At 35.0% G+C, this 13,842-nt stretch overlaps 1 protein-coding gene across 5 annotated transcripts in view; it reads left to right on the top strand.

Moving 5' to 3' along the window:
• Positions 1 to 13,842, top strand: part of AHI1 (Abelson helper integration site 1) — a 247,360-nt gene that overhangs the window by 28,815 nt on the left and 204,703 nt on the right. For all 5 annotated transcript variants that reach the window (XM_051997812.1, XM_051997811.1, XM_051997813.1 and 2 more), the window contains exons 6-7: positions 1,243 to 1,462; positions 2,320 to 2,512. In XM_051997812.1, the coding sequence (XP_051853772.1) occupies positions 1,243 to 1,462; positions 2,320 to 2,512 (413 nt within the window). The remainder of the gene's footprint in view (positions 1 to 1,242; positions 1,463 to 2,319; positions 2,513 to 13,842) is intronic.

The raw sequence follows: 13,842 nt of genomic DNA, 5'->3' as shown, positions 1-13,842 counted from the left end.
AATGCTGGAAAAACAGTTTGGCCTGATTTATAACTCAGGTATCAGGCCAGACTAAATATCTCTACTTTGGCATCTTCCTTCACTAAAGTTCCTTCATATCTTGGGCTTAACATAAGTTTTTCTGAGAATTCAGGAACATGTCTTACCACTCACATTTTCAGATGGGTCTTTAAGATTCCTAGGCCCTCTGAAATCCTTGAAAAATGTGATGTGGTTGCTGAGCAGTTGATGGAGCTCTGTGCATGTTTACCTTTTCCCAGTCTTTTTTAAAAACCTTCTTTTTTTACTTTTCCTCAAAAGTGTTTCTTATTGTATTTTCAGAATTTTATTCTTTGGATTACTACCCTTCTTCTGATAAATTCCTTTGGAAAAATTTAGGCCATGGACCCAGCTCCCTCATTTTGTACATAGCCGACCCCAGATCACATGGACAGCTTGTGATCGTTTGAATTTAAACCCAAATGTTTTGATTCAGAAATCTAAAATTTTTATACAACTGCATAAAATTGTTTATTCCTCCATTTTTAATAAAGGGAATTAAACTATTTTATGCTTTTCTAAGAAAAGAAAACATAGGTTCCTTTTTAATAATTTTTTTTCTTTTTCCCAGTGTTTGATGGTAGAAAAATAATTTCCTCACCCCTATTTTTATATTAAAAATATTTTAATATTTCATTAATCATGTCGACTTATGTATATTATTTAGCTTTTTATTCTTTTGGTTTTGATTTATCTTGGCTAAAAGAATTGGAAAAGGGAATTTGTATTTATTGATGGGATAGATTCTACTTATTGATAATAACTGAAAAAATATTGATAAATTAACATTTTTACTTGTTACCAGTTAACATATTGTCAAAAACAACTTAATAAGCACAGTTAAGCTTTTATTAAGGTACAGTAAACAAAGACAAAATTAAATGTTGATGTATGCGAAAGCATGTGACTACATGTTAAGATGTATACATATATTTGATGTTTATGTATTAAATTTATGCATTATGTTTTACCTTCTATATGGTATAACATAGTCTCATCTTGGACCTTGTCCAAAAAAACCTTAATTATCAGAAATATTGGAGCAATGCTCTGTAACAATTCTTGAAACACAGCTATGACTTATAGCCAAAATCACAGCAATAACTTAAAGCCCTCAGTCAGTGAAGCAGGGGCCTTAGGATCCATAGTAAATTAAAGATATTTTGACATTTGATTTTAATTGTGTTTTCCTCTTGTTCATAGTTTCTGAAGACAATGAAGAAAGTGGTATTGATAATGTCCAAGAAACCTCAAGCCCAGAAGTTTCAAGTCAGTCCAACATGGGGTTTGATGATACCCTTGTTTTGGGAGTTTATGTCCATCGAACTGATCGACTTAGAACAGATTTTATGATTTCTCATCCAATGGTAAAAATTCATGTGATTGATCAGAATACTGGCCTGTATGTCAAGAAAGAGCACAGGTGATTATATTTTCCCAATTGCCCACCCATCAGATTTGAAAGTGGCTCTTTTTGGCCAGCTAAATGGTACACTCGATCAAGCACTAACCCTGAAAGCAATTTAAATCCAACTTGAAAAACTCAACACTCACTGTGTGACCCTAGGCAAATCACTTAACCCTACCTACCTCACCAAAAAGAAAAAGAAGAAAATGGCTATAGTATTAGACTCATGCATAGCAAAACTCATATGTTAATGTGCCTCTTAACTTGTTTATTTTAAATATTCTTACTTCCAAAATTGCAAGCTGCTTTCCAAACTTTTAACTATAAATGACAGCACCAAAAAATAAAATTACCTGAGTATTCATAAGAATTTTAAAAGAAACCCCTCTGAATATATTCTTTTTATAAAAGATATGTGGGAAAGAGAAAATAAGTATGTTAAATATTAGCATATAAGACCATTATACCATTAATTAATAAGTTCTGAATTAGGCACTTTGAGGAAAGGTGATAAAGACATATACCCTACCTTCAAAGAATTTACCATCTAGTGTTCTATGTTAGGTAATTTACTTTATCAAAATCTAAGAAGGCAGAAGTTTCAATCCTGTGTATCAGTAAATATTTGATTCTAATGTTTTTGGTTTTAAAGTTTTCTCCCATGTAATTAGAAAAGTTACTTTTCGGCTTTTATTATTGGGAACCAAAATAGTTCTTACCTTGATATCATTATGACCTCTTACCTTTTAATATCATTATCAATTGCTTTATACAGTTGTCCATCCTTTTCTCTCTCTTTCCCTCCCTCCTTTCCTTTCTGCTTTCCTTCCTCTACTTGTAATGTTTTATATTTTTCTTTTTTTTAAATATAGAAACCGAGCAGTTTCATCTTTTTATGAACAAGAGAGAGTAGAGAATGTACTTCCTATTATGACCCAGCCTTATGATTTCAAACATTTTAAGTCAAGACTTCCAGAATGGGAAGAACAAATTGTATTTAATGAACGATTTAGTTATTTCCTCCAAGTATCTGAAGAAAGCCCTAGAGTAATTCTATTTTTTGAGGTATGTTACATTTAATAGAATTTTGCTTTATTTTAACAATTTAATATATGCTTTATTACTGATAGATTGCATTTAATATGTAATAATTTCTCACTTTAAATATACAATAATTTAAGATTTTGTCAACAATGATATCTCTGAAATCAATGTATCAACAAATACTTATTGAGCACCTATTTATTCTGCACTGTGCTTTTAGATGGAAAATAGTGATGGTAAAATACAAAAAGTGTATGACATGATTGGAAATTTCAATGTGACAGATTTAGGCATCATGTCAAGGAAAACTTCCCAACAATTAGAAATCTCCCAGGGTGAAATGGGTCACCATTGAGATAGGATGTTCTTACTTAATGAAAGTTTTCAGGAAAAAGCTGGATGACTACTTGTCTTATGTTCTGTAGACAGGATTTTCATTCAAGTATGGAATGAATGGGATGTCTGAGGCTCTAGCCTACTCTGAGATTCTGGGTATTATAATATGATTCTTGTCATGATGGAATTTACAGTATATTGAGACTTGATTCAAAATCAGTAATTGCAAGACAATCTTGAATTGTTAGATGATATGATTAGGTTATAGATCTATGAGGAGTTAAAAGAAATCACTGTAAATTGAAACAAGTGCAAGAAGCTTTATGGGCAAGGTGGTCTTTGACAATGAGCCTAAATGGATATGTAGAATATAGAGAAGAACAGGGAGGGAGGCTATTCTTTGTTGGGTTTGGGAGGAATGAGAGCATTATGTATTTAGGGGGAGAAGAAGAAACTGACCTAATGGCAGTTAATGGTTTATGTTTAATATAGAATCATAGAATCAAAAGGGATTTTAGACATTATATACTCCCAGGTTATTCTACACCATCCTGACATTTAGACATCTGTTCTGTGCATAGATGATAGTGAACATAGTGGTAGAGAACTCATTTAAGAAATGAGTTGTCCCATTTTCAGACAGTTTTAATTATTAGGAACTTCTCTGTATTGAGTCCACATTTTCCTCTTAGCTTGCACTCTCCCTGCACTCTGTGATCCAGTTATATTGCTCTAATTGCCGATATTTACAGACATCTTCATCTTCCATCACATCCACATCACATCCATTTCTCTTTGTCTCTTCTTCCTTTGAGAGGTGAATCTAGGAAATTCATTGAGTTTAACCTCCTCTTTTTTCTTTTGAGGAAACAGTCATTTGATTTGCTCAGAGAACATGCCAGTTTGTTAGTTTTGTTTGTTTGTTTGTTTCTACACAGTTCTCTTAGCTAGCACGTAAGGATAATTGGAAATATGCACTGTCTACCAAGGCAGTTTCCCTGAGAGCCTATACTAATCCTTGACAGAAAAATCATAATTTCATAATTCTAGAGCTGAACAGGTCCTCAGAGGCATCTGCTCCAACCCTTTAATGTTACAGATAATATGATCATCTTTCTAAAAGTGATCAGAAAATAAAAGTTCATTATAATGCTGCTTCTATTAGTAGCCAATAGATATGTAGTCCTTTAAGTTTGCAAATTGCTTTACTAATATTATCTCATTTGAGTCTCACAATTACTATATAAGGCCCATGTTGCAGATAAGGAAACTAAGGCTGAGAGATTCTGACATCTTTCAGCTCATGTCAGCCACAGTGTTTGAATCTGTATTTCTGATTACAAATCTAGAGCTCTATTCTTTCACCGATATATAGAATTAAAGTTGAAAGCTATTTATCCATACATTTTAATTTTAAAATTAGGAACTAAGGAACTTGAGGGTTGTAACATCCCCAGTGTCATATGGTATGTCTATATACCAAATAACATTGGTTTCTGTCTTTAGAAATTTCTCTGGATAAATGGATTATTTTATGGAATATATCTTAATTTTAATTTTTCTTGGACTAGTCTCTTAATACTCATCTCAATTCAATGCAACATTATTAATTATGTATTATATAGTAGAGAGGATGTTTTTCTTGGAGCCAGAAAGACTGTTTTTCAAGTACTGCCTCTGATACTGACTGGGTAAGTCAGTTAAATTCTTGTGCTTTAAGTGACTCTCTAAGGCTGCAAAGAAAGTTTTGACTTATATTTGTAGGAGTTTTCTCAGCTGGAACTTTCCCATACCGGTGAAATCATAGGCCAGGCCCTATTTATGTGTTCTATGTAAGATACTATTCTGGATATTGGAATTAGAAAGATAAACATAAAGAAAAAGAACAGACTTCCGGCCAAGATGGCGGAGAGGAAATACACTTCTGTGTAATCTCCGTGTTTTTCTCTCACTATTCATTTCATTTCATGCCTCTGAATTAATGCTCGACTGAAAAAAAACCATACAATTACTTACCAAGAGAAACCATCCTTGAGACTCGTCAAGAAAGGTCTGTTTTTGCGCGAGGGCGGGGACGGTATTTGGAAGCAGTCTGCGGGCAGCAGCGGCAACCAGAGCACAGATAGCAGCTCAGAACCGGGTGGAGCGGAGAGGGGGTAGGACGCGATCGCAGCCGTCTCTGCGGTGAGAGCTTTGCTATAGGAGCAAGTCAGCAGCCCAGCAGAGAAGCTAAAAACACCGGGGGTGAAGAATACAATCCCAAACAGCTGGAGTTTCTCGGGACCTGGCCACCCCTCCCCCACAGTGTCTTAGCCCGCTCGGATCTCAGAGCGCTCGGATCTCAGTGCGCAGGCGCCATAGCACAGTAGGACCTGTGCCTCACGAATACCCTGCCCCTCCCCCAAAGAAAGCAGCCTCCATTCAAGGGGTTTTTTTTCCTTCTGTTTCTTTGATAGTTTGTCTTTGATAAATAGACAGAATGAGCAAGAAACTGAAAAAGAATTTAACCCTGGACAGCTTTTATACAGATAAAGAGCAGACTCCAAACCCTGAGGAGACTAAAAACAAACAGTCCCCAGGTGAATCCCCGAAGGAAGAGACCTTATGTCCCTCAGCACAGATGAATCTCATGGAGGAAATTAAAAAGGCTCTCACAAGGGAGCTAGAAGAAAAATGGGAAAAGGAGAGGGAGGCTCTGAAAAAGGAGAGGGAGGCTTGGCAAAAGAGCCTGGAGAAGTCAGTTAAAGAGAGAGTGGATAAAGAAACCAAATCCTTGAAAAATAGGATTAGTGAACTGGAAACAGAAAACAGCTCTCTAAAAAACAAAATTGGCGAAATGGAAAAAAATTCCACAGAACAAAAGAACTCAATTGGACAATTAGAAAAAGATCTTAAAAAAGTGAGTGAAGAAAATACCTCACTGAAAATCAGGGTCGAACAATTGGAATTGAATGACTCGAGGAGACAAGAAGAATCAGTCAAGCAAATCCAAAAAAATCAAACAATGGAAAAGGATGTGAAATACCTTCTGGGGAAGACAACAGACCTGGAAAACAGATCCAGGAGAGACAACCTGAGAATCATCGGACTTCCAGAAAAGTATGATGAAAAAAAAAGCCTGAACACTATCTTCCAGGAAATTATCAAAGAGAACTGCCCAGAAGTCATAGAAACAGAAGGTAAAATAGACATTGAAAGAATTCATCGATCCCCTACTGAAAGGGATCCTAAAATCAAAACACCAAGGAATATAGTGGCCAAATGCCAGAACCCTCAGGCAAAGGAAAAAATACTGCAAGCGGCTAGAAAAACCCAATTCAAGTATCAAGGAGCCACAATAAGGATCACCCAGGATCTGGCAGCATCCACATTAAAGGATCGAAGGGCCTGGAATATGATATTCCGAAAGGCTAAGGAACTTGGTATGCAACCAAAAATAACTTACCCAGCGAGATTGAGCATCTTTTTCCAGGGAAGAAGATGGACATTCAACGAAATAAGCGAATTTCATCTATTTCTGATGAAAAAGCCAGAACTTAACAAAAAATTTGATCTACAAGCACAGAACTCAAGAGAAATCTAAAAAGGTAAAGATTAATCTTGGGAACTATATTTCGGCTGTAAAGATGTATAAAGAATACATGTATACCTTGTTCTAGAAACTAGTTGTGGAAAGGACATTGTACTAGAAAAAAGGGAAAGTGGGGGTACTACATTTCATGAAGAGGCAAAGAAAACCTAGTAAATCTGAGAGAAAGAATGGAGAGGAATGAAAATAGTGAGTATTTTACTGCTTTCAGAATTGGCAGTAAGAGAAGAATTTTAGACATATTCAATCTATGGTGAAACTTCTCCCACCTCATTGAAAAGTGAGAAGGGAAAAGTGAAAAAGGAAGGAATAAGCTAAGTGGAAGGGAATACGGTAACTGGGAGGGAAAGGGGTAAGTTGGGGGGGGGGAACTCTAAGGGGGGGGAGGGATACTGAAAAAGGGAGGGCTGTGAGAAGCAAGGGGAGCTCACAAGCTTAATACTGGGAAGGGGGGTAAGGGAGGGGGTAAGGGAGTAAGAAGGGAGAAAAGCATAAACCGGGGTTAACAAGATGGCAAGTAATACAGAATTGGTCATTTTAACCATAAATGTGAACGGGGTAAACTCCTCTATAAAGAGGAAGCGGTTAGCAGAATGGATTAAAAGCCAGAATCCTACAATATGTTGTATACAGGAAACACACCTGAAGCGGGGTGATACATGCAGGTTAAAGGTAAAAGGTTGGAGCAAAATCTACTATGCTTCAGGTGAAGCCAAAAAAGCAGGGGTAGCCATCCTGATCTCAGATCAAGCTAAAGCAAAAATTGATCTAATCAAAAGAGATAAGGAAGGGCACTATATCTTGCTAAAGGGTAGAATGAACAATGAAGAAGTATCTATATTAAATATATATGCACCAAGTAGTGTAGCATCTAAATTCCTAAAAGAGAAATTAAGAGAGCTGCAAGAAGAAATAGACAGTAAAACTACAATAGTGGGAGATCTCAACCTTGCACTCTCAGAATTAGATAAATCAAACCACAAAATAAATAAGAAAGAAGTCAAAGAGATAAATAGAATACTAGAAAAATTAGATATGATAGATCTCTGGAGAAAATGTAATGGGGACAGAAAGGAGTACACCTTCTTTTCAGCAGTTCATGGAACTTATACAAAAATTGATCATATATTAGGACATAAAAACCTCAAACTCAAATGCAGTAAGGCAGAAATAGTGAATGCATCCTTTTCAGACCATGATGCATTGAAAATTACATTCAATAAAAAGCCACAGGAAAGTAGACCAAAAAATAATTGGAAACTAAATAATCTCATACTAAAGAATGATTGGGTGAAACAGCAAATTATAGACATAATTAATAACTTCATCCAAGAAAATGATAATAATGAGACATCATACCAAAATGTATGGGATGCAGCCAAAGCGGTAATAAGGGGAAATCTCATATCTCTAGAGGCCTATTTGTATAAAATAGAGAAAGAGAAGGTCAATGAATTGGGCTTGCAACTAAAAATGCTAGAAAAGGAACAAATTAAAAACCCCCAATCAAACACTAAACTTGAAATTCAAAAAATAAAAGGAGAGATCAATAAAATTGAAAGTAAAAAAACTATTGAATTGATTAATAAAACTAAGAGTTGGTTCTATGAAAAAACCAACAAAATAGACAAACCCTTAGTAAATCTGATTAAAAAAAGGAAAGAGGAAAATCAAATTGTTAGTCTCAAAAATGAAAAGGGAGAACTCACCACTAACGAAGAGGAAATTAGAGCAATAATTAGGAGTTACTTTGCCCAACTTTACGCCAATAAATTTGACAACTTAAATGAAATAGAAGAATACCTCCAAAAATATAGCTTACCTAAACTAACAGAGGAAGAAGTAAATATCCTAAACACTCCTATCTCAGAAAAAGAAATAGAACAAACTATCAATCAACTCCCTAAGAAAAAAACCCCAGGACCAGATGGATTTACATCTGAATTCTATCAAACATTTAAAGATCAATTAACTCCAATGCTAAATAAACTATTTGAAGAAGTAGGGATTGAAGGAGTCCTACCAAACTCCTTTTATGACACAGATATGGTACTGATACCTAAACCAGGTAGGCTGAAAACAGAGAAAGAAAATTATAGACCAATCTCCCTAATGAATATTGATGCTAAAATCTTAAATAAAATATTAGCAAAAAGATTACAGAAAATCATCCCCAGGATAATACACTATGACCAAGTAGGATTTATACCAGGAATGCAGGGCTGGTTCAATAGTAGGAAAACTATTAACATAATTGACTATATCAACAACCAACCAAACAAAAACCATATGATCATTTCAATAGATGCAGAAAAAGCATTTGATAAAATCCAACAGCCATTCCTAATAAAAACACTTGAGAGCATAGGAATAAAAGGACTTTTCCTTAAAATAGTTAGGAGCATATATTTTAAACCTTCAGTAAGCATCATATGCAATGGGGAAAAACTGGAACCTTTCCCGGTAAGATCTGGAGTGAAGCAAGGTTGCCCACTATCACCATTATTATTCAATATTGTATTAGAAACACTGGCCTCTGCAATAAGAGTCGAGAAAGAGATTAAAGGAATTAGAGTAGGCAATGAGGAAACCAAACTATCACTCTTTGCAGATGATATGATGGTATACCTAGAAAACCCCAGAGATTCTACTAAAAAGCTATTAGAAATAATTCATAATTTTAGCAAAGTAGCAGGATACAAAATAAATCCCCATAAATCCTCAGCATTCTTATACACCACCAACAAAATCCAAGAGCAAGAGATACAAAGAGAAATTCCATTCAAAATAACTGTTGATAGCATAAAATATTTGGGAATCTACCTACCAAAGGAAAGTCAGGAATTATATGAGCAAAATTACAAAAAAGTTTTCACACAAATAAAGTCAGACTTAAATAATTGGAAAAATATTAAGTGCTCTTGGATAGGCCGAGCAAATATAATAAAGATGACAATACTCCCTAAACTAATCTATTTATTTAGTGCTATACCAATCAGACTTCCAAGAAAATATTTTAATGATTTAGAAAAAATAACAACAAAATTCATATGGAACAATAAAAAGTCGAGAATCTCAAGGGAATTAATGAAAAAAAAATCAAATGAAGGTGGTCTAGCTGTACCTGATCTAAAATTATATTATAAAGCAGCAGTCACCAAAACCATCTGGTATTGGCTTAGAAATAGATTAGTTGATCAGTGGAAAAGGTTAGGTTCACAAGACAGAATAGTCAACTATAGCAATCTAGTGTTTGACAAACCCAAAGATTCTAAATTTTGGGATAAGATTTCATTATTTGATAAAAACTGCTGGGATAACTGGAAATTAGTATGGCAGAAATTAGGCAAGGACCCACACTTAACACCACATACCAAGATAAGATCAAAATGGGTCCATGACCTAGGCATAAAGAACGAGATTATAAATAAATTAGAGGAACATAGGATAGTTTATCTCTCAGACTTGTGGAGGAGAAAGAAATTTGTGACCAAAGATGAACTAGAGACCATTACCAATCACAAAATAGAAAATTTTGATTATATCAAATTAAAAAGCCTTTGTACAAACAGAACGAATGCAAACAAGATTAGTAGGGAAGTAACTAACTGGGAAAACATCTTTACAATTAAAGGTTCTGATAAAGGCCTCATTTCCAAAATATATAGAGAACTGACTCAAATTTATAAAAAATCAAGCCATTCTCCAATTGATAAATGGTCAAAGGATATGAACAGACAATTTTCAGATGAAGAAATTGAAACTATTACCACTCACATGAAAGAGTGTTCCAAATCACTATTGATCAGAGAAATGCAAATTAAGACAACTCTGAGATATCACTACACTCCTGTCAGATTGGCTAAGATGACAGGAAAAAACAATGATGAATGTTGGAGGGGATGCGGGAAAACGGGGACATTGATGCATTGTTGGTGGAGTTGTGAACGAATCCAGCCATTCTGGAGAGCGATCTGGAATTATGCCCAAAAAGTTATCAAACTGTGCATACCCTTTGATCCAACAGTGTTTCTATTGGGCTTATACCCCAAAGAGATACTAAAAAAGGGAAGGGGACCTGTATGTGCCAAAATGTTTGTAGCAGCCCTGTTTGTAGTGGCTAGAAACTGGAAAATGAATGGATGCCCATCAATTGGAGAATGGCTGGGTAAATTGTGGTATATGAATGTTATGGAATATTATTGCTCTGTAAGGAATGACCAGCAGGATGAATACAGAGAGGCTTGGAGAGACCTACATGGACTGATGCTAAGTGAGATGAGCAGAACCAGGAGATCATTATACACTTCGACAACGATATTGTGTGGGGATGTGTTCTGGTGGGGGTGGATTTCTCTGACAAGGAGACTTAACTGAGTTTCGTTGGAGAAATGATGGACAGAAACAGCTACACCCAAGGAGGGAGTACTGGGAAATGAATGTGAACTGTTTGCATTTTTGATTTTCTTCCCGAGTTATTTTTGCCTTCTGGGTCCGGTTCTCCCTGTGCGGCAGGAGAACTGTTTGGTTCTGCAGATATGTATTGTATCTGGGATATACTGCAACATGTTTGGCATGTGTGGGACTGCTTGCCATCCTGGGGGGGGGGGGAGGGAGGGAGGGGGAAAAGGCGGAGCATAGGTGATTGCAAGGGATAATGTCGTGTGGAAGTTGTCCTGGCATGGATTCTGTCAATGCGAAGTTATTATTAAATAAAATAAAATTTATTATAAAAAAAAAAAAAAAAAAAAAAAAAAAAAAAAAAAAAAAAAGAAATGAGCAGGACCAAAAGATTATTATATACTTTTTTAAATTTTATAATGGCTTTTTATTGACAGAACCCATGCCAGGGTAATTTTTTACGGCATTGTCCCTTGCACTCACTTCTGTTCTGGTTTTTCCCCTCTCTCCTTTCATCCCCTCCCCCAGATGGCGGGCAGTCCTATACGTGTTGGGGATGTTGTAGTATATCCTAGATGCGGTGTGTGTGTGCAGAGCCAGGCAGTTCTCTTGTTGCGCGGGGAGAATTGGATTCGGGGGGTGGAAATGACCCGGGAAGAAGGACAGAGGTGCAAGTAGTTTACATTCATTTTCCAGTGTTCTTTCTTTGGGTCCATCTGTCCATCATTGATCAATTGAGGCTGAGTTGGGTCTCTTTGTCGGGGAGGTCCACTTCCGTCAGAGTGCATCCTCATACGGTATTGTTGTTGAAGTATATGATGAAGATCGTTATATACTTCAACAACGATACTGTATGATGATCAATTCTGATGGACCTGGCCATCTTCAGCAATGAGATGAACCAAATCAGTTCTAATGGAGCAGTAATGAACTGAACCAGCTACACCCAGGGAAAGAACTCTGGGAGATGACTATGAACCACTACATAGAATTCCCAATCCCTCCATTTTTGTCCACCTGCATTTCTGATTTCCTTCACAGGCTAACTGTACACTATTTCAAAGAATGATTCTTTTTGTACAGCAAAATAACTGTTTGGACATAACATACTTATGTTGTATTTAATTTATGCTTTAACATATTTAACATGTATTGGTCAACCTGCCATCTGGGGAAGGGGGTGGAGGGAAGGAGGGAAAAACTGGGAACAAAAGGATTTGCAACTGTCAATGCTGAAAAATTACCCATGCATATATCTTGTAAATATAAAGCTATAATAAAAAAAAAAAAAAAAAAAAAAAAAAAAGAAAAAGAAAAAGAACAGATCCTGTCCTCAAGGAGCTTTGAGTGTACTGTTATATTGGCATTCTATAATCACTTTATTTTAGGACTTATGAAAGTCAAGTATAAATATAATAATAAAATATTTATTATTTTCTTTTGAAAGTAATAGTTTTTCATTGGATTTGTTAGGTTGTTCTGTTTTTAATTAAGTTTAACTTTATAAAACATGATTTATAGATGTTTATAATTGGACTACAAATAATTATTTCTGTTATGGAGGGCTATATTTTGATTCCAGAGCTAATTCTTGGATATATATCTATAAAATTGTCTAGATTTAAAAATGGGTCAAATGGGCTCTACTTTATGCAAACTAGTCTGATAAAATGTCCACAACTGTAGAGAAAAACAATTCAAGATTTAGAAAAATAATAAAGCTTATTAACAGAAATCTTTATATAGTCAAACAGAACATAGTAGTTTGTTAAAAGTCAAAGAATATTTTTGTTGAATTCAGAAGATACATGTTTTATTTTTTTATTCAGGAAAATGGTTTTATTTTAATTGACTTCTTAAAGCCTTTAGTTAAGGCCTTTTTTTGTGGAGCCTGAGAGTTTACAAAATTTAAAGTGCTTGCCTTTATTTTTTAAATGGAGTTAAATGTTTAAGTAAAAGTTGTTTGTATCATATTTATGGCTTCTCTAAATTCAAGTGAAACGCATTTATATGCATCTTGGAACAGGGTAATAAAAGAAGAAAAATGAAAACCTGTTGTTTTAGAACAAAATTTTTCAATGCAGTAGTAAGACTCAGGAAGCCAAACTAAGAAAAAAATTTTATAAACTTTATAAAGATGATCAATAATTCTGCTTAGCTTACACTCATTTTTGTTAAAGTATATCTCCTACCCTTATGTCCTGCCAAATTATTTGCACTAAAATTCTCGAAAATGAGATTTTTGTATTTAGATTTTAATTGCTTTTCATTTTATTAATGAAGACTTTTTGGGTAAATTAGCATCTATTAAAATGTAACAATATATTTGGCATAGTTTCTGAGGAAAGGGAAATATTTGCTGTTCAATTATCTTTCCAGTTAGTGCTTTCCAACCGTTGTTTTCCTTGCCTAGCCATTATTCTCAATTTTGTATTTTTTCCTAATGGTACAATAGTGATTTTATATTTTTCCTTCATTAAAACTTGGGTAAATTAAAGTAAAAATTAAGTTATAAGCCTGGAAGGGATAGTTATTTCTATTTCTAGAAAGGGCAGCGAGGTGGTGCAATGAATAGAGTGTAGGGCATAGAGTTAGAAAGACTCATCTTCCTGAATTCAAATCTGTCCTCAAATACTTATTGGCTTATTAGAAATTGATTAATAAGCTTTTCATTTATCCTTTCCAGTATATACTTAGAGGTAAATGATTTTATTTGGCAGTCATACTGATTATTAAAATTTCCTATTTTTGCATGAGGAATTAAAGAATAGCTTCCCAAAAAGAAAATAAGAGATGAAAAATTCCATGTTAAAAAGTAAGTTATTTTATTGTTAGTGGAGTTGTGAACTGATCCAACCATTCTGGTGAGCAATTTGGAACTAAACCCAAAGAGCTACCCTTTGATCCAGCAGTGTCTCTACTGGGCCTATATCCCAGAGAGATCATGAAAGAGGGAAAGGGATCCATATGTTCAAAAATATTTGGGGCAGCCCTTTTTATAGTGGCAAGGAACTGGAAACTGAGT

Source organism: Antechinus flavipes, chromosome 4 (genome assembly GCF_016432865.1).
Source record: "Antechinus flavipes isolate AdamAnt ecotype Samford, QLD, Australia chromosome 4, AdamAnt_v2, whole genome shotgun sequence".
Classification (NCBI taxonomy): Eukaryota; Metazoa; Chordata; class Mammalia; order Dasyuromorphia; family Dasyuridae; genus Antechinus; species Antechinus flavipes.
This window is presented reverse-complemented; position numbering and strand designations above follow the sequence as displayed.